Source organism: Pomacea canaliculata, linkage group LG13 (assembly GCF_003073045.1).
Source record: "Pomacea canaliculata isolate SZHN2017 linkage group LG13, ASM307304v1, whole genome shotgun sequence".
In the NCBI taxonomy this organism is placed as follows: Eukaryota; Metazoa; Mollusca; class Gastropoda; order Architaenioglossa; family Ampullariidae; genus Pomacea; species Pomacea canaliculata.
In genome coordinates, this window is record NC_037602.1 from 6647565 (window position 1) to 6669093 (window position 21529).

A 21529-nucleotide genomic window follows, 5' to 3' on the forward strand; every position below is an offset into this window, starting at 1 on the left:
GATTAAATAATCATATGCAACATTGTATAAGCAGCACAAAAAGCATGATACCTTAGCAATGAAAAAAAAGTTTTAAAATGTGGATGTGAGAAAAGAGATGTACTACAGCTAATTTGATGTCGACTTCATAAAAGAAGTTTGCAGTATCTGCCCTTGGTATTTTTTCATAGCTTTGTTCCTTTTCCAGCTCTATCCAGAACATAGCACTTCTCACCTCATCAAGCACAAAACACTTTCATCATCACCGCTACAAAGTGTCTGTGTTGTGCCAAGAGAAAGTGCAGTTTTATTGTAAGCATTCGTTGGCAAGACGAAGCAGAGGCATTCGCGTTCCACGTGCTTTCTTTTCTGGTGGCTAAGCACGTGAAGTCCTATAGAGAGCCTGCCCTACAAGCAGGGTGTGAGGATTGCAGGCAGGCGGTCTTCGCGCGTTTTCGGGGTGTGGAAGCGGTGTAGGTGTAACGTGCGCCGACAACTCCCTGCCCCTCCTTACAACCAGGGTGTGTAGGGGGTGAATAGCCTGGAATTCCTGCTGAACTGAAGGAAGGTGAGAAAGAGTGGAATGAATGTTTGCATGTGTGTTTCTGCATGGTGAGTAGCATACCAATAAGCCTGACACTTTATTATACGTATTTTTTCAGAGCATTTGTGGTCTGCAAAAGCATTTGTTGGGTAACGATTTCTTTCTTTCATTTCTCTCATAATTATTATTTTCATATATTTTTACTGTTCCTATTTTTTGTGTAGTAAACAGCAACAAACAAATTTTGCACCAAACTCACTCACTCTCGACAGAACCCTTTCACTCTCTCCCTCGACATATCTATCTCTCTCTTGCACGTGCGCACGCGCAAACACACACATATGCTATGCCCATCCCTCACACATTCTTAGAGAATATTTGTCCTGAAGTTGTTTCATGTATTTATGCATTCTACGACATCTGGCCTAACAAACATGCAAACGAAATGGTGATCAAATACATTTGCACCGCCGTTACAAGAACCGTGTGGAGGCAAAGTGCAGAAATATTTATTCGTTTGCCTCCGCCGATCCAACGGCAGTGTGCTTTGCACGCACCTGCTGAAGGTCTCGCCAGGTGGCGTTATTTGAGAAGGTAAAAGTGACAAAGGACAAAACAAAGGTGAAAGGGTAAAGCTTGCTTTCTAACGCCGAACAAAATAGTGGCAGCAGAAAAAATGCATTATTGCTGGATGACAACCAGTTCACGCAGTGTAAATATTTATTTGTAAGTACACTTGTATGCATGCAAATACACAAAGGACACCTATTATTATCACTAAAAAAATTTTTATATCTCTACATACCGGGTAAAATTAATTTTTAGAGCATATAAGCAATATATATATATAGACAAACGTTCGTACTGACAGACAAATCAAAACATACTTAACATCAACCCAACACCCACACGGACATTATTAAAGGCACGTACACATATAGCAAGAAAACTCATATACCTACCCCATTTTTCAGCGGTCGATTTCCACAGCAACATCGACAGCATCAGTATCAGCCACACGTGCCTCATGTTTCAGGTGAGGTCCAGGTGTAAACAGGTAATCCAAACAGCTGTTTGCTCCAATCAACGAGACAAGGCTGATAATCCACACAGCTGTGTTCCAATCTCGAAGGGGGAAGGGCAACCACTGATAATCCACAAAGCTGTGTCTTTAGTATTCCGTGTTGTTTGTTCTGGACTGACACCAACATGTATATGCCATTTTATTTTTATCTCACGCAAGTTGACTGAAACCTATTAATTTCTCTTTCTTTATCCCTCTGTGAACAAAAACTAAAGTGTTAGCGATGTTTTTCGTGCACCAAGTGAAAAAAGAGTTTTTGCGAAACAGAAGCCGCTTCTGTTCATGAATCCCACTGCGTTCTCTACAAGGAATAGCCAATACAAAAGCTGTTTACCTCCCTTGTCTTTTTAACTTCCTTTCTGAGAAGTTTTCGTTTCGGTCAACAGTAAGAACACTCGTTTCCCTTCAACAGGGTTCAATTCTCAATCACGGGCGATTACTCATCCAAGCAACGCCGCACAGTTATCTGGCAGAGCGTTCAATCATTCCGGGATAATGAGCCCCCATTTAGCACCGGACCTGACAACTGTGCTTAACTGGCTCCAAGGAAATAGCTAGTTGACAAGGTCCTGAATTCAATGTGCTTCCTTCCTTCCAGTTCCTGGGCAGAAGTCCTCACTTTTTCTGGCTTTTAAAAAATATATTCTTTTGTACAGGCCTCGATTCTAGGACAGGAACACATTACCCAAAAAATACAAAATAAGGTCGTTACATTGACGATTAGATCAACTGTCTTCTTTCGAGCAGCAAGAAAAATCCCTATAATAAGGGTAATGTACTCAGATGAATGGGCGACCAGTTAACAGTTGATAGGAGTTTTAACTGTTATTATCCAGGACTGGCCATCTCCATGAGAAATTAGAAACGGTTGACACTTCGGATAATCTGTCGCACACAAACTCCACTTTTGTTCTATATCCGGTTTTTTCGTCAAGTTGACGACGAAATATCCGTAGTAAAGAGGTTTCGGAAATTGGTAAACTCAGCAAAACTTTATTCCAGATAAACATCAAAGGTGAGAGCAAGCTCCGTCGATTTCCTCTATTTTCCTCACCAATATCATCACTTCTTGTACATTTGTTCAAAACTTCCTAACAGTAGACGTGACAGGAAACTAAAAATTCAGAAAAAAGTCTAAAAAAGAAGAATTGCATTGTTGGATTTTTTTTTTCAAGCAATCCGTTTACACCGCCGGGATTTGAACGTCACAGTCGCTTCGTCCTCGTGGAAGCTTTGGCTGCGGCGTCGAATCGTCTGGAAGGCTTTGGATCGTTGTCACTTCCATGCTGCATGTCGTCGTCGCTGCCTCAGTGTAGAGGCGGCTGCAACACCGCCTCCCCACGACCTTCCCAAAGGGTCAGAGTGATACAAAAGGCGCTACTGCCGCAAAAAGGGTTGTTTTTGAACCTTAACAAGATTTCCCTCGTGTTCGGCACTCAATCCATTCTCTGTACCTACCAAGACCTCCTCTCTTCATCGGTGTTGAGCATCCTGTTGGCTACTACCGCAGCATTACGATTAAGATGTTCTCTTCCCCTGACTCGACGCCGGGCGGACATTTTTAACACCTCGGCTGAAGGATTCAGTTATCGTAGTGTCCCGCACTCTGAGGGTGTTTGAATAAACAGTCGACATCGATCCTGAAATAAAAAGAAACAGAAGCAGAAACATTGTTTGCTGTCGAGCCAGGAAAAGAAAAACACTGAAAGCTGACATACTCTTTGTTCGCAACTTTCATGAAAATCAGATAATACTGAAACGCTCGGTGGGCGCGGCAGACCTGCGAGAAATTATATCATCGTCAGTCGATGGCACAAATCAGATTAGTATTTATCTCCGATGCTGCAGCATTTGAAAATATTGTTGAAGGAAATCTGTGCAACATGTCCGTGGCATCGTTAACACCCGTGAAAGACAGCTGGGTGATGGTCTCTGAGGACAGTTACTCAAACAGCACTCACCAAACCCAACAACCACTTGTGTCTTGTGTCTGGGTTCGGGAGGAATTAAGTGATCTGGCTCTTCTCCTAGTGAGATTATCGGATTCTGAGTAAACGGATTTAGCTTTTCATCCATGAAGGCAAAAATCTGTCTTTTTGTTTATGTTTGTGACTATTCTAGAGTGGACATTTTAAAGCACATCACAAATACCTCAATAAAGGGTGAGATTGCGGATTAAAATCTTATCTAGGAACACACAAATATGATTGTGTCGCATGTTACAGAGATGGTCGTCGGGAATTATCTTCCAGAACTTTAGCTTCATTCCCTCTTTCATGTCTCATTAACCAGTATGTCTAGAAATATTTTAGGTAACGAAACACTCTTTGATGTGTGCACAAATATTTTTCCAGCCTAAAAAGCCATTTGTTATTTTCTAAACTAGCATAAGTTTACCTCTGATATTTCCACCGTGTCTCCCTTTTGGTACCAGTTACAGAAGAATAATGATGAGGAGGAGGAGGAGGAAGAAGCACATATGTTCTCAAATGCACAGAAAACGTTTGATTCTCAAATCATTACCATAGAGAAGTGCTATTATCGTGCCACATCACATTTGATAATTTATTTAATCATGTAGATAGTGTCTAATGTCAAATAGGATGACAACTTGAGAGACGATACCAGGAGGTCGTGAATCATGGAATATTATTAATTCAGTGAATGTAAAAGGTGTTTGAAACGACGAGCTTGCATTTTATGCCTAGTGCCTTGCATGGATGTGTATAATGTGACTTCTATTTACATTTATCGCATAAAAGTAGCGATTCCATAGTAATCTTATTTCTCCCTACGCCTTGAAAAGAAGAAAAGAAAATTTAAGATTAAATCTCTAGGATGACCAGAAACGAACTAATGATTAAGTTTGTAAAACAAAGCAAGTGAGCCCCCCTCCTTTTTTCTTAAGTAAACGATAGAGAAAAGACAGGATTGATCCTTATATTGAAAAGCTTTGATATTTTCTAAACTTTGTAAACTGGTATGAATCTATGATACAGTACAATATGTGAGTGTCGTACTTATATATAAGAAAGACTGGTGTGTTTGCGCTCGTGCGTGTTTGCATGTGCGTGCGATGTTATGGATGTCACATCAGCACCACTTTAAAACTCCAACCGAAGAGGTTGTCTCTTTGCTCCAACTGTGATGATAAGGCCATACTCATGCAAATACATCTACAACATAGTTCAACTGCTCTTGGCCTGTCAAGACGGGTGCGCCCGAGGTAAGGACAGTCCTGTTCGCCTGTGTCTGTGTCACCATTATGCCAGCTCGTGTCCAAGCATAACCGTACAGCCAGACCCTCAGGACGAGTGGCAATAGGTCACCCTGACTTGCCGCCATCTGGCACCTCCAGCTTTTGTATATTCTTTTCAGGTGCGATGGTGCCTTTACTGCAGACCGTCTCATGAAAATTCATGGCTTTGCCTTCCTTCCCGATTGTCCTCTGCATGTTTCTGCGGCTAATGCCGAGAGATCAAATGATATGTTAGTTCGAGAAGACTTTGGCCAGGCTTTTGCTCCAAAACTGTTTTTGTAGGGACGGTCTCAAACTAGTCTCGACAGGGTATTGTAGATATGTATCAGAGAGTAAAGCAGAACTGCTTCTTATCAAAGCATCAAAGTTCTGTGGAAAGCTAATCTTTCATAAGCTTCTCAAGCTTTTGTATGTTAATCTTCAACAAAAATCGCATTCTGATATATGCCCCTATCATCTAACACACACATTTACATGTTCAGGTTGCAAATTTACTCGTATATTTTGTATCTTCAAAATGCGATTTAATCACAATGAAATTGTTAGAAAACCATTATTACTGATTCTTTGTTTAAAGGGTTATGCATGTTTGCCTCCCCCTGCCCCCAAGTATGAAGATTTACTACGGCTAGAAATATACTCTGTTTCTTCAGAGCCGCGTTGACAACCAATATATTTTCTGGGCTACTTCAAGGAGATGAGCTTAAAAAGCGAGAAGGCAAGAAAAGGATAGCACGCACTTAATTTTGCTTCCTCTATGGTAAGACACAGTAGAATTTTGATTAACCGTGACAATCATCCAAACCTTTAAAAACAAGACATGTTTCATCTTTCTTTCTGATTTTATTTTTCCTCTGTGCGCATGTTCATGCTAATCATCTGGAGCATGCATTCTGCCCGGTAAGAAAGTTGCCTTTCTTAGCTAAGAACGTGGCTTACATACGTTGCTTGATGCATTCGGGCACTGCGTCAGTCGGAAGTGACGATTGAGCGAGAGAAGTGTGAATGACTAATTCTCTCTTTCTCTTTCTTTCTCTCTCCTTCTGTGTGTCTGGGGTGCAGAAGTGGGCGTCCATGCTGGTTATTTCAGCAAAATTTCCTCACAAACGAAAAGACAGTAATTCTGTCATAAAGGAAGGCAAAAAACAGACAGACAAGACAGACACGTCAGTAGACATGCAGACAAGTAGAAAGGCAAAGAATGCCAGAACAGCTCCTAAAGAATGTCCTGAATGCACGAGATTTCTCGATATGGAAATAGAAACACTTTCAAGACGGCACGAAGTGTCAATCCACTGACATATAAAAGTTTATAAAAATTCTTACAGCTTCAGATGACACTCGGCACTTCATGAATTTTATTTCTTTCGTAAAAGAAGGACACGTTCTTCAAGGATCAGCTAGAAAAAAGTTTTCAAGAGGCTAAAATAAAGAAATAAAAAGAACGATACCACTCAACATTATGAGTATGTTTTAAAGACTCGGACTTCATTTCAAGAATGTGTGTGTATACCAGCATGGGAGTAGACTATTATCCTCTAACCTTACTGCTGTCAATTATTTGAAAAGAATATAGTTTTGACGATCATGTTTCAGCTCTTTCTCTCACAAGTAATAATACTCGTCCAAAGAATTCCAATAATATAAAAACATGTTAATAACAAGGCTAAAAAACAAGAAATGGCCATAAGAAAATTTTGAAGTTTGGAATTATTCAAGAAGTGATAGGTAATCGGTCTATAGGTGTAATATTTCAAGTAAGACGTGTTATGTTGTCCATGTCACTAAATTCCGAGAAGGCAAAATTGAAAAAAAAAGAAGAAAGAAAGAAAGAAAAACCCTCAATGGCGCCGGAATTATACCGTGCTTTACCATCGGCGACACCGCGTCTTTCAGTCTGGTCCCGGACTTTGGGCATTGTCCTGCTTTATCCATTAGGCCAATAGGGTGTGTGTGGTTATTTTTTTTTTTGTATAGAGAGAGAAAGAGAGAGTGCCTGAGTGAGTGAGTGAGAGAGTGAGAGAGAACGTATTTACTTTGTATGACTACATTTAGGAATAATTTATTTTCAGAAAATATAAGCAGTATAAAATAAGCAGCAGGCAGTGAAATTTTAGACAAGCATTAGTCTGACATTAAATTGGCATTGGACTTCGAAAAACTACACTGATAACTGAGTTTGCATGGAAAAATCTTTCCATCCCAGCATTTAATTTGCAAAGTCTGATAACACCTTCAAAGTAAATCAAATAAGTGATAAAAATTCAACATTCAGATATTTTCTTATTTCCTTCTGAACGATTATGTTTTAGCTTTATTCAAGATTTGTGACAATGCCTTGTCAAAGTATTTCCTTTGGGGGAAAACAGTGATATTAGACCTCAAAGAAAACACACTTTTCTGACATTTACTTCCTTAAACCCGATGGGTAATAAATCCTTCTCCATGTAAAAAGTCAGTAAACTATCAATTGCTATCAATTTACTCTTCCAATAAATGCTCTGATATCACTTTGTTTTACTGCTGAAACTCCAAAATAAACCTTACATGAATTTTTTTATACCAAATACCATTAATTACTCTAATGAGACATTTTTCTATTGAAACTGCAGGTAAACATTATCATGTAAAGTGTCAAAGCCTCACATCATGTGCTCTCAATAAAGGCGATGTAGCCTAAACAAAATTTCCAACAGGGACTAATGTCAGTGGAGGAGGACCCAGTCCGGTACTTTGTGATGACAGGATCGTTTGGGATCCTGCCTGCTCCTAGTTGTGCTGCTGACATTAAAGCACAGGAAGCTGTGGGGCGAATACAGCTGTGCGCTAATTACAGCTGCCCATGCACTGCAGCTTTAAGACTATAGGTATTCATCATCAGACATACCAAGAATGTAAATTTTGAAAGAAATTTTAAAAGAAATGTTCGCTACCCTTGATCCAGAAATGCCCATGGTAAGAAGAACATACTGTCATACGAAACACTAGATGATGATGATAATGATTATTATTAGTAGTAAATTTGCAGTGCTCATTTCACGGTGTAGAGGCTAGCTGATTGCTTGCTAAAGAGGAAGTAAGCCGTGTGACAAACGTTTCAATTATTTCCCCTTTTTATTAACCAAACAAATCTTAACACGCGCGGCGTCATCAATAACTTAATAACTCATTAAATATTTAGTTCACAAATAATTAAAAAGCATGACTTTGTTGAAGACTGACACAAGTCCCTGCCACCAATAAGGTTTACAAAGTAGCTTTAAATTTAACACACAACAGAAATATTTGTACATACAGATAAATATATACGCATCCAGGCACGCGCTTACTCGCTCTTTCTGTATTCTCATTCATTAACTCACGCTCTCCCTCTCCCCCTCAAGCACACACAAGAGATGATGCTCACGGAAACACGCTTGTATCTGAGTGCAGAGTCCACCCAATGGCACTTATGACGATTAAATTTTAAATTTTTAGTTTGACAAACTCTTATTTCAAAATAAGTTCAAGATAACATTTATACCTTAAACGTAAACAGATTTGTGTCTCGATAAATGCTCCAATAACAGGAAATGCATGCCTCCTTTTTTCTGTCTTTCATCTACTACCTAACGCACACGCTGTTAATTAATGAAGAATCTTGATTGACTTACCCTGAAATCACATCCAGTCCTGTTCAACTCGAGATCCCTTTTCACTCTGTATTTCTTCATTTACGCCGAGAAGTAACCTCACACACACAGCACACCCTCGCTCTCGATACAAGGGCAGGCAAGCCAATATGCTAGTCCGCGTGAGTTGTCCATCCTTTGTGTGTCCCTCAGTCTCTCTCTTTTTTCTCTCCGTAGATTTAACTTCAGACCCTTCTTCTTGGCGCAAGCTTTTTCTTTGGCTCACTTTTAGAACCGCATGACCACGTGCTCAACTTTTTTTCTCCTTCTTTTTCCTCACTTCCTCGGCGGGGCTGTCCTCGTCCCAGCGAAAGGAAAGAAGGCGTCAATACAGTTAAAGTGGTCGCCGCACACACACACACGCACGCGCACGCCTGCTGGAGGAGCAGCGGTCCCGGCGTGTGAGGCGCGACACTACGAGTGTAGGGGACTTGGTACTGCTTGCTGCAGCGCTGCACGACAGACTGACGCTGCTCTTTCACACTCTTTCTAGATGCTACTGCTGCTGCTGCTGCTGCTGCTGCTGTTGGTGGTGGTGCTGTTCGCGCCTTGCGTCCGCGCCACTTACGGATACGATGCAACGGCCAAAACGCTGCAACCGCCACCAGCCCCGCTCCTCCGACGCATCAACTCTGAAAAAGTTTTGCGCAAGACGCCAGCAGAACATGCGCCCGCCGCGACTTCAACAGCCACGGAACGCGACGCCAGGCTTCGGAGGGAGGAGGAGGAAGGAGGAAGGGAAGGAAAGGGGAAAAAAAGAGTGGGTGTGAACTGCAAAAGTCGGTGGGGGTGAGGGGTTAAAGGGAAGATGTAAAAGATCGGCTTTAAACGGTCCAGCTGCCGTCGTTGTGACGTAATACTCAGTCATTTTCGTCGGTGACACGTCACAGTTGTCTTTGCATCGTTATTGTCATCGTTGTCCGTTTAATCTTGCAAGCAAAGACCGGTGAGCTTGGAGTTCAATGCCCGCGACTGGCCGCTTGATGCGCAACCTCGTCAGTCAGTTGATCAAAATATTATCGAGACACTCGTTAATATTTTTGTTCCAAGTAAGGGTGCAAGACGGGTACACGGGTACACGGGTAGACGGGTAGACGTCTGAGTATATAAGTGTGGAAGAGCGTACAACAAAAATCTCAGAAGAGTTTACTTTCAGCACAGGAAAACAAAAACTAAATAAAGGATTGAGGTTAAAGGTCGGAGCTGCGCTGAGCGGACAGCAGCTGTTGGGAGGTTGGAGGATGATGGAGGGGGTTGGAGTGAGTTGTGTGATGAACCTCGTGCACTAGATGGGGAGTTGTGGGCGGACCTGTATTACCTGTTCAGGAAATGACAACAATGTGTGATGCTCATAAAGCTGTGCGTGAGATGAGCTTTCCCCTTCTGACAATCATTAAGCGGGAACGGCGGAAAGAGAGCAGAAAACAACAACATTAGGCAGAGAGAAGAACAACAGCGAAATGGTTAAATATAGAAATATATAAAGATAAAAGGACTCAGTGAAATGAGAGAGACAAAGAAAAGGTAAGTAAAAATGATTCAATTAAAGAAGAAGAAACGAGAAAAGAAGAATACAACGAGGAAAAGGAATAATAGTAAGGAGAAAGAAAAAAGGACGATGAAGAAATGAAAGAGAAGAAAGAGAGAAGAGAGTAAAACGAGAATGATGTAAAATGACCGAGAGAAATGAATAACAAGGGAAGTAAGCACGAAAACAGTGGAAAGAAAAGGTATAGAATAGCAAGACAATTAAGAACATTAAGAAAAAAAAAAGTGAAAATGTGCAAAGGAAAGGAGAGAAGTAGAGGGAAGGAGAATCAGATGAGAGAGAGAAGAAAAAAAAATTAGCTTCATTTACCAGGGTGGAAGTTTTGACATATCCGTGGCATCGATGGCTTAGCTGCAAAAGGTTCGTTAGAAGATGGCGGCAGACGAGGATGTAAGATGCTGCATGTGGGGTAGGGGCGGGGGTCACGTCACGTGACCATGTAGCTGCGCTGCCCTTTGCGCACCTTTCGATTTTGCGCATAGAACATGATCGCAGACCTAGGTGAGAGGGAACGGAGTTAGTTTGACCTTATAGACAGGACCTCAGACTGATTAAATGCTTTAATTATTATGTACAGCTTTATATTGATTGATTGATTGATTGATTGATTGATTGGTTGGTTGGTTGATTGATTGATTGATTGATTGGTGAATCGATAGATTTTTTTTTAATATGTATTTATCGGATGTTTCTTAAAGGGTTCTAGCCCTCAATGTCGGGGAGTTGATTTTACTTTTCCTTTCTTCTTTTTTTCATTTTCTTTATTCCTTTCTCGGTCATGCATATGCGTACTTAGTAGACACACACACACACGGACACACACACGCGCGCACACACATGCACGCACTGGCTGAATTCATCTGAGGTATGTCTGCTGCCATACGAGTTTTGAACCCCTCTCATTTTCCCCCCTAAAATCAGGCTCCAGAGAACCAGTGCCCGAAGCAATACTTGCGAGCACTTGAGAACTGTCTGCAAGGCCTGAGATTTAGGGGCAGCAGCAGTTCCTCGCCAATTCTCAGCCTTTCTTTGAGTCCATCAACAGCAGACCCTAGTCACGCGCAAACTACCCGGTCTTCCTTCCCAGCCACCCCAGCTTGCCACCAAACGTGCAAGAGTTTGATCTACTACCCTCACACACTTCATCCTCCTCTTCCTCCATCCGGTTCTGCCTCAAGTGCCACAGGTTGCCTCCTCTTTGCATGGTGAACACAAAAGAGCCGTCTTCGTTTATATTCGTTCCGTGCTGTTGACATTAGTCCTCCTTTGTTCTGTACAGTTTCCGCTTTAACGGTAAGTCATTCGTGACTGCTGTGTACCCTGGGAGAAAAGCACCCTCTTAGTTCCTCGGGTGATGAAAAAGAACAAGATATTTGTTCTACCAACTTTTTATGTTTGATCTGCAGTGCGCTGTAATTCGTTACCCAGAAGTGCTTGTTGCGATCGAGTACGAATGTAGTAAAATTCATTGTTATTTTATCTTTTTTTAAATTTTATTTTTCCCCTCAATACCGTCGATTTATAACTTCGTTATTTTAATATCTTTCTGCGTGTTTCACCATCTCAAGAATAAAAAAAAAATTATTCCAGTTGCAGTGCAGTGACACCAAGACTTTGTTGATTCCGAAAAAAATGTTTATTGTTAATAAGATTAATTTATTTGTGCTTGTGTTATCTTTCAAAACTGAAAATCCTTCTCCGATTTTTCATTTGTTACAATTACCTCTATGTAACCTCCACGTTAACACCTTTTAACCAGTAATCTCATTAAAGCTTTCCCTTAGCATGAAAAACATCATTCCACCCAAAAATATTGTTTTACACTTAGATTAGATTGGAAGATAATATCAGAAAAAATAGAGACATTCTTTGATCCTGGTCATCACGCATTGCAGTTCTTGGTGCAATGACAGCGAGCTCATAGAGCTGTGATGATAACCAGGTCATCGTCACCCGCCGATAAATGACAGAAGGTTCCTTTTGAGCAATGCCTCTTATTTTTTTTTTTCTTGAACCATAATAAGAGTTGATAAATAGACAAAATATAAATTGTGCTGAAAAAACATGAAAAGCGGAAAGATGACAAGAGAATGACGACGACGACGCTGCTGCTGCTGCTGATGATGATGATTTCAAAAGTACATAGAAGAGGACTGACTGAGACACTTCACTCACCTACTCATATGACAACGACGCAAAAGCTAGCGGACAGACCAGATTCAAAGAGCGAGTCAGAACCCCAGAGACATAAAAAATTAAGAAATTATGAATAATATTTTTCATCGAAAAAAAAGAGCAAAAACAAGAAGAGATGAAGTAAATCAAAACAAATAAATGTCTCGAAGTGCTTCTAATAGCTCAGATAAAATTTTATGATTGCAGCCGATAATTTGCTTCCCGCTGGATGAATGTTTTGAGACCAAGAGTCAACATGGAGCTCTCCATCCGGCTGTTACACCAAGTCAAGCGCACCACGCGAACGTCGGCAGTGAGCACAAAATGGCGGCCAGTAACAGTCACTGGACATAAAGGGAAAGCAAATCAATTCCAGTTCATGATGCTGGTCTTGTCCAGAACAACGTATCCGTCTGCCAACAGCTCCCTGTTGGTGTTCTCTGGCCGCAAGCACTGGAAACTTGCGGAATGTTCAAGTTGTTCAGCCGCTGTCAGACCGCAGCAGTCGGTGATAAAATCCTGGATTAAAAAACAGCATCAAAACGGGGACCTCTGACTGAAATCGAGCAGTTGGAATGGTTTTAGATGATGTGAAGACCCGAAAACCCTAGGGAAAACAGCGTAAACATTCCTGCGCAAAGGTTAAAGGACACGAGTATTAAAAGATTAAGAGTGAGCATAATGAGCAAAAAGCGAGAAATTATGAAGTCAGCAGCAATCATTTCCAATTAACATAAGGACCTCACATGTAGAAAAGTGTATCTCATAGGTATTAGAGCACATCAAAGCGCACACACCCACACACACTGACAGAGATACACATACAAGCGCAAACATTCACAAACACACAGAATGCATATTTGACATACAACACCCAGACCTACGAAAAAACTAAACCATCACAATCCAATACATATTTTTTTTACTACTGCATTTGAGACCAATGAATAGAAGCAAGGTGGGGCTGGTAATTAACCTCCTGATCGGAACTGACTTCGGTATTTAAATAAAACTCTCCTTCGATTTTTTAGGTTTGTTTCTGAATGTTTTAAAACCCTCCGACGTTGAATGCTCTTTGTTCCCTCCAAATATTTCATTGTTTGATTTGAAAACCGAGGAAGCAGACGCCAATCTGTTCGTGTCCCAAGCTGGTTTTTATGACACTACAAGGAGTAAGATGATTGCGTTGAGGCTTATGCAAGTCATCACAGCGCGTGCAGGGTCTGTCCAGGGTCTTTATACCAAACTTTCCGTCCCTTCCCACCACCTCCAAATCCCTCCCTTGCAAGACCCTATCTTGCATCGTCGGAAACAGTTCCGTCCATCAGTGTAGCACCGTGCCGGGGACAGAAAGGATCAGTCGGCAGGCCATCTAAATCATCAAGTTCAACACTTATCATCTCACGTTATCGACGAAGCTGACATCAATATTCACCGCTTCTTCTCCAAGAAGGTATAGCCTCCCCGCCCGCCAAAGCCCGGCAGTACAAAGGAGTGGAGGATCAATGCACGTATTTGGTTTGTAAATCAATGTTGCGCATTGGTCAGCAGCTTAAGGGGTGGCCTGACAGGGGCTGCTTGGCCTCCGAACGCGGGGAAACAGCGTGTTTGGCTTGGCCACCCGGAATTCAGAGCATCTTGAGATCACAGAGCAGGTGATAGTGAGGATGAAAGTGTGTGCGTGTGCGCGTCTGTCTATAAATCTTACATGGGGGGAGATGTTTTGAATGAGTTGGGGGGATGCGTACAATAGTTGAATATATATATAGCAATATTTATTCTACAGGTATTACAGCCCACTGTGTGTGTCAATTTTGTACAAGATACTTGTTGGTATTATTTTTGAGAAAAGTTTTTCTCATACAGTTTCTGAATAGAGAATTTTGTCCAAAATTTGTATGAAGCACTCTTACACAATTGAAGCGGCGGTATTCCAAGAATGGTTTAAAGAAAACCCCCTAGGGAGGCAGAGTGTGTGAAGAGGGAGAGGAAGGAGAGAAAGAGAGGATACTCTACAAGGCTAAAGTTCATCTCAAGGTGCTCAACACGTGGCGGCATAAAAGGTGTGACACATTAATACCTTTCAGCTCAGCAAGATGCTGACTTGAGGTGCATGACCGCGTGCGCACGAGAATGTGTGTGTGTGTGCGTGGAAATTGTTGTAACAGAGCGAAATATCGGGTGGAAAAAAAGTAGAGAGAGAGAGATAGGCAAGAGGGGTAGGCAAGCAATATAAAGGGTTACACGAAAGTGTTAATCTCTTGACGCCTCTACTGTCTATAGACTCACCCGGCGGTGTGTCAACTGTAAAAAGTGACATCAGGTGGACAGAATGGCCCCGGGGGGGACCACCCAAACTTTACATTGCCCTTAATTGCAGAGAGTGCAGGACGGCGGAGCTTGACCTCATTGAGACTGCCAACGCGAACACGAAAAATCACGGACAAAGGTAAAGAGAGAGAGAGAGGAAAAAGAATCAACGAGAAGGACAAACTGCTGGCGGATGTTGTGACAGAAAACTGTAATACTGCCTATGTGACTGATGTCTCTCCTCTCTCTCCTTCTCTGTTAATCGAGATGAAAAAAATTTCAATGACTCCACCTTCTAAGAGTGTTTTGCAAATAAACTCCCGCATCGCTCCTTGTCACAACTTCCAGTGTAGGCTGTGTATAGGTTGTCATAGAAACGACCGACTCCGCCATTTTGTATTCTGTCACCTACAACCTCATAATCGACACATTAACGGCGAAGGATGTACGACCAAACATTTAGCCGTTTTCACCTCAATAAGTCTGGGGGTGCGTGTCGAGGGTGTGGAATGCCAGGAATGGCTACAGGGTCGTTAGTGTAGCTAATTAGCCGACATTAATACGTCATTTGGCGAGGGTTGTTTTCTCTGTACTTGCATATTTGCGGGAATTGCTGTATACTGAACGCTCAGATTTACGGTCGTGAAGTTCAAGGGCCAACGGAAATCGGACGACGGTTGTGGGTGGGAACTACCTTCTGGAATCATCATTCACTCCAGAGCACAAGCGTGTAGATGCGCGTTCATCTGCACTTGCAGGAAGGAACTTGTAGACACAGGAAGTAAAAAATTCCGAACGTGCGTATCACACACACACACATAGGGAGAAGGAGAGAAAATAGAAACACACATACAGTTTTGTTTCTGTAGGAAACTGACAGAATTCCTGCCTTTGTGGATGGAATGAGCAGATGACAAGATAGACGCGCTAGAGAAGAGACAAAAATGAAGATTAGGGGCTAAAATTAGAACGCGCAACACAGGTTTCTTTTAAATAGAATGTTACTATATATATTTTCTTTCTTAGAACTTATAATGAGGAGGGTTTGAGACTTTCATGGACTGTTATTATTGGTGGTTGCAACACAGCAGCACTCAATCACGTCTCATCAAAGAAATGGGGAGGGAATAGTACCATTATCTATGTTTTATCATATTTAACGAATGTTATCCAATACTTTTATTTTCCTATAAATAAACTCATTATTAATCAGGTAAGAGGAATAAATGTGATGCTCATGGCATTTCTTCCACTGAAAGCTTGCTTTGACTGAATATAAATGTTAAACAGACATGCATGAAGCAAAACATGGGGAGAGAAAGAGAGAGAGAGAGAGGGGCGAAGAAAGAAAAAAAACTGTAAGCCACTTTATGTGATGTAGAGTATGTCGAATGATGTGAAAGTTGATACAGACTTTACTTAATCTTTTGGAAAGCGCCACCTAGTCTTATTTTGTTGGGCACCTGCAGCGAACCGATCCGGGTTGGACGTTAATGAAGAAAATGATGAATTTTCGCCCTCAACCAACGACACGAAGCTTTGTTCACACGGACACGCTCCACGTAACACCTCGACCTCGACAGGACCTTCAGGTTATGAAAAAGGTGTGCACTAGCGTGAATTCGATGCCTCTTTCTGTATATCTGCCCCTGCATTTATATATTCCTCTTCATCCTCATCATCCTCATCATCCTCATCCTCATCATCATCATCGTCGTCATCATCATCATGATCATCATCATCATTATCATTATCACACACATACACTGTCGGAAGAAATAAGAAGAGAGATATAATACACCCGAGACGACGTACTTATCGCTTTAAAGACCAACAAGTATGTTTAAAAAGATGAAGCTGGCATCCTCACCTACCTGTGTCTGCTGCATACACAGCAAAACTCCTGAACACAGCCTCCAAAAGTTCGAGACAAATATAAATGTGGCATTGTCAGCAGGGTAGGGGTGAGTAGGTGAACCCTACTCCAAGAAAACCTCTATAGGAGGGGGAAAATTTTGTATACACTGTGTCGTTCATCGTAAAACCTGGCATTAAAATATGGCTTAATGATCGAAAATAAGACCCTAACAAGACAGTTAATCCATCCATGCATCCACTCGACCCATCGATGAATCAGCTAATCAACCGTGAAGTCAGCCGATGGGAGGAAAAGCGATTGGCACAACTTTCCATGGCCAGTAAAGACTGGATGCACCGTATAGTCGTTGGACTATACTGTCATTGTAAAAATTATATCAACTTCAGGTAATCTATCCAAGTTTTCACTGAGGAAAATATTTCCACCGATCAACCGTCTTGTGATGATCGCCTGAGACAATCGACAGCCGGGAGGCCTCTCTTGTGTTTTATCTGGCTATTCCGTCTGCTCTGGAAGAATGAAAAGTAAACAAACTGTTTTCCCCTCAATTACACCCCAATGGCTGCAGCAGGAAGAGGTAAAAACAAAAATATCCAGCAAAGTGGTGGGAGTAAAAGAAGACAGAAGAAAAAAATGTAAAGAATCAATCATCACGGAAAAAAACTCAGAGAGAAAAAAATGGGAGAAAGAGCTTTCATCGACATCTTAGGGACTACGAATGAAGTCCACACAGCCCCAGTGTTTGCGAAGCGATGACCACGCAAAATGCGTTTTAAAGGTCGTTCGCTCGTAGAATGATTCATGCATGGAGCTGCCAGACCCTCAGCATCACCTGCCTCCACGACTGTTCCCTCGACGTGACTGACAACAGCTCAGGAGATGATGGCGTCTATATGAACAGATCGCCGGGCAAATACTGCCAGTCCTAACTCCGCAGGTCTGTGAGAGTTGCTTTGTTTTCTCATGTTGCCGACCTCTTCCCTCTTGGGTGAGGACGGAAGTGCCTCGGCAAAAGTGGATGAAATGTCTGCACGCATTTACGTGTCGGGTTTCTATAGATTTTGTTTAAAAATTCCATCCAGGACGTCCATGGCTGACTACCTGAGTAATATGCAGAGGATCGGTCAGTAGGTGTGTAGGAGGAAAAACGGTTTTATGGCTTTAGAGGATTTTTTTTTAAAAAGAGAGAGAAGGTCGAACAGTTTGATGCCGCTTGATCTCCGGTGAACGAATTATTAATGATCCATGGTGCCGATGTAAATAAAGTCTTTTGCATGGAAGTAATTAAACATTGGTGTGTCTGCCTGCCTTCCTGCTTGTTTGCTTCTCTCCTTCCCCTGCCTATCTCTTTCTCCCTTTTTATGTATCTATATAGGCATGAGACTACAAATAATTGTGCATATGCTTAATTATATCTCCTGTTATTATTAGCACAAGAGAATATATCCCATGAAGTTGTCAAATAAGTATATATTAAGTACGCAATCCCTTATCAATACATCTTTTAACCCCTTTGTTTTGATCAGACGATAAGCATTGTCTATGTCAATGTTATAAATGTATATGTATGTCTATATATATATACAAGAAAAACAGATTAATATATCTTTCTTGTACGCGAAAAATTTCTTTGAAAATCGAAACAGTACGACTGTATAAAGTGTTAACACCTGTCAAGTAACAATTCACCACATACGGATTCACTCCACCGACGCTTTAGAAGAGAGGATTGTTCCAGAACCTCTACAATGGCATGCATCCACAGGAGACATCCTTCCCTACATTCTCAGAAGCACCACTGACTCAGCCTCAAGGATCAGACGCTCGTGCAGCTCCCAGCGAACGTCAGATAAAAAAAAAAAGCCACCCACCAAACAAGTCTGCGAGCATCGTGGTCTGCGTCAGCAAAAGCCTCAAGTCCTCCCACTGCGGCATCAAACTTTGATGGCTGCCGGCCTCATACTCTGTCCGTCTGAGAATATTGATCAGTCCCAAGGTCAGCTTTGTGGCTGGCGCCAATCCTGGCTCCACGGAAACCTTTTCACTGGGTGCGTTTGACACCATCTTCTCGGCAGGGAAGTTAACCAACACCCGGCTACCCGGTCTCGAGCTTTTGTGGATTCTGCAGAGCTGTTGAGGGTCACGCATCTTTCTTTTCACCAGAAACTCTCGGCAGTTTGATGAACAGCTAGAGGAGGAAGCAAGGTAGTGTAGATACAGAGATTCTGTGAATGTATTTGGAAAAGTAAAGTGGAGGGGGAGGTTAGAATAAAGAAGGAGGAGGGGAGGATGGTGAAGGAATCCTACCAAAGGACGTGCTGAGGAAAGCTTCCTTAAAAGTTCGACTCGTCTCGAGGCAAGAAGGTCAACTGGCACAAATTGAGAACAAATGAGGTTTTCGCTAATTAGCGAACTCCAATCTGTTCCGAGCTGGCTGGCGAGAAGACTGTCGCTGAATAATAATATTAATGATGCTAATAATTAGATTTGTGGTAAGCATTTGTCCGTGTCGAGGCGACCTTAATGGACTAAGCACGAAATATCACAGGTGAACCCACTGTCAAAGATTTTTAAAAATAACAATATTCAACGAATGATACCTTGGAAAAAAAAAACTGCAAAAAGTTTGTGGATGAAGATAAAGAACTGAGGAGTGAGCAGAACAGAGCTCTTAACTTTGACAGATATTTCTTAAAGACATGAGTTTATAAAGTCGGGAAGAAAACTTCAAGACACAGAAGTGAAAGGAGCAGGGAATTCTATGAAGATGAAGTGTGTACCGACTTTCTACCGTCTGACGAATGGCATGGAGATAAGGAAGACACTAGCAGACAGAAGAGACTGGCTCGGGGGGTGAGACATCAGTCGCTCAGACAGGTATGTTGGAGGGAGGCAATCTTGCAATCAGAGCGAGCTCGGACTGGCAGGTAGAAAATCTCGCGAAGGAGGATTGTAGCCTGGTTAGCTACATTTGAAGTGTGATTGGACACTTGACATTTGCACTTTTTGCCATTTGAAGTCAAAATTAATGCTGGAATATCTTCCAGACATGGATGTATATGAAAATAAATAAATAGTTTTTTAACGATACCCGGCAAGTAGTCCACCCGATGCAATACGATATTTACAGAGATTTTTTCCCCCAAGCGTGCTGTTCATTAAATTTTAGTAGACTTATTATCAAAGCACCTGTTATTTATGTTGGCCTCGCTTCGGTGCCGGAGGCTGCTTCTCCAACGATACAGGATACCGAAAATAAATGTCTATGGGGACATAATCCAGCCACAGGCAATGTGGAGTTAGCAGACAAGAGCTATGTCATTAATAATTTTACAGGAAACCTGTGACATCTACGCAAACACGCAGACATACACAGAATGCAGAGAGAAAAAGGAGAAGAGAGAGGGAGTGTAAGAGAAGAGACAAGCAGATAAAAGAAAGATAATGCAAATGCGAAACCAGAGAAAAAAAAAGAACTTAGCACTCGAATAATAATAATAATAATAATAATAATAACAACAACAACAACAACAACAACAATAATAATAATAAACGTTAATGCATATTTATATTTTTATTTGTACGTGGCACAAAAAATTAGTTCTACTTGAGAAATAATTTCTCTTTTAGCGCACTATCCCAACATTCATGCCATACACTGAGCACTACTCACCTACCTGAAAATTTGAAGCGGTAAAATTGCACATCAAATGAAAAATGTTAAATATGAAACAATAGCCAGACTGAAACTCGTGACATAAAATGCTTCGCGTGTTTCTTGTAAAAGTAAGAAAAGTTGTTTATGGTTGTTTTCACACATTCTGCACGGTACAAGGTAACTAGGTCTCGCGCGGCCAACTTTAATTCGACATTTATCTCCACCCGTTGACACAACACCTCGCCAGTTGCTGGGAGGACTCTCCCCACCTTCACAACTCTCAGGTAAGGAGTAGAGACGATGAGCGTTCTCGTGTCAGGGAAATGCCAACCTCTCCCGGATTACTTGCAGTTGGTGCTAAAAGTTTGCATGTGGGGAGGTCGGTGCCAGAATGCACCCAGTGGATACACGCGTGCAGGCAAACTCTCCGCAGCAGAGCTTCTCGCGCGCTGGAACTTCGACCTCTTCGTTCTGACAAATCTTGGAACGTTCGTTGTTCGTTGTTTGTGTTGTTCGTCTTAAAAACTTCATACACTTAGGGGTGTTATAGTTATGAAAGACTTTATAGGCATCCCGACTGGATAAACCTTTTTTTTTTGTTCCTATCATTCCTCTTTCATCAAGAACCTCGTCCAGGTCATCCATCGTTCACCTTTGCAGCCTTTGTAGAAGCTAGAGCTCTTGCTTTCATGTGTAAATCTGTCACATGATGACATTAAAGCTTAATACCCTGAGCAATTATCACTAAAGGTGCAGGGCAGTCAATCAAGCGTTCTAAAGCTTCCATATTGTGATTATGCAAGAAATCATACTTCATTCTTTATTGCATATTACATCATGCATGTCCGTCAAGCTAGTCATTTAGCGCTTAATGAAGTTTGCAGCGGAAGAGATCAAAGGAATCTTAATTGCCTTCACTATTTTATTTCGTTTCAGGTAGAAAACACTAATATTTCATGGGAATGAGAGATACTGACGTTTAGATTAACTTTCTTCCACGGTGTCAGCATTTTCTTGAGGAAGGATGCTCAAATAAATCGTGAACAAAAAGACTGAAGAGGTCTGAGCATTGTCCAAAAATAAGCTTCGTGATGCAATATCGTTCCTAATATCCAAGAATGGCAGATGTACAGATGATGGTTATTGATTCTGTATGTGGTTGATGTTTTACAATGGGAGATTTTGTTGATACACATAGAGCATCTTTGAAGGCTTTTGCCATATTATAGGTATTGATCATTGTTTGTAATCAATCCCAACTGCGGCAACGATTTTCGCTCCGACACAATTCTCTGTAAGTCCTTCTGATGCTTGGAGTACTGAGCGCTCAGACCTGAGTTGTACATGAACACAGACACGGATGATCAGCAGAGCATGGCCGGCTGCACACCACACTGCATTCATAAGCCAGTGGGAATCAA

General features: G+C 41.7%; 1 protein-coding gene across 1 annotated transcript in view; it reads right to left on the minus strand.

The window, feature by feature from the left end:
- LOC112554129 (zwei Ig domain protein zig-8-like) overlaps positions 1-9178 on the minus strand; it is an 85110-nt gene extending 75932 nt beyond the window's left edge. The window contains exons 1-2 of the mRNA XM_025221739.1: positions 8520-9178; positions 1486-3247 (exon numbers count right to left, since the gene is read on the minus strand). Coding sequence (XP_025077524.1) covers positions 1486-1552 — 67 coding nt within the window. The 5' untranslated portion in view covers positions 1553-3247; positions 8520-9178. The remainder of the gene's footprint in view (positions 1-1485; positions 3248-8519) is intronic.
- Positions 9179-21529: the final 12351 nt, after the last annotated feature.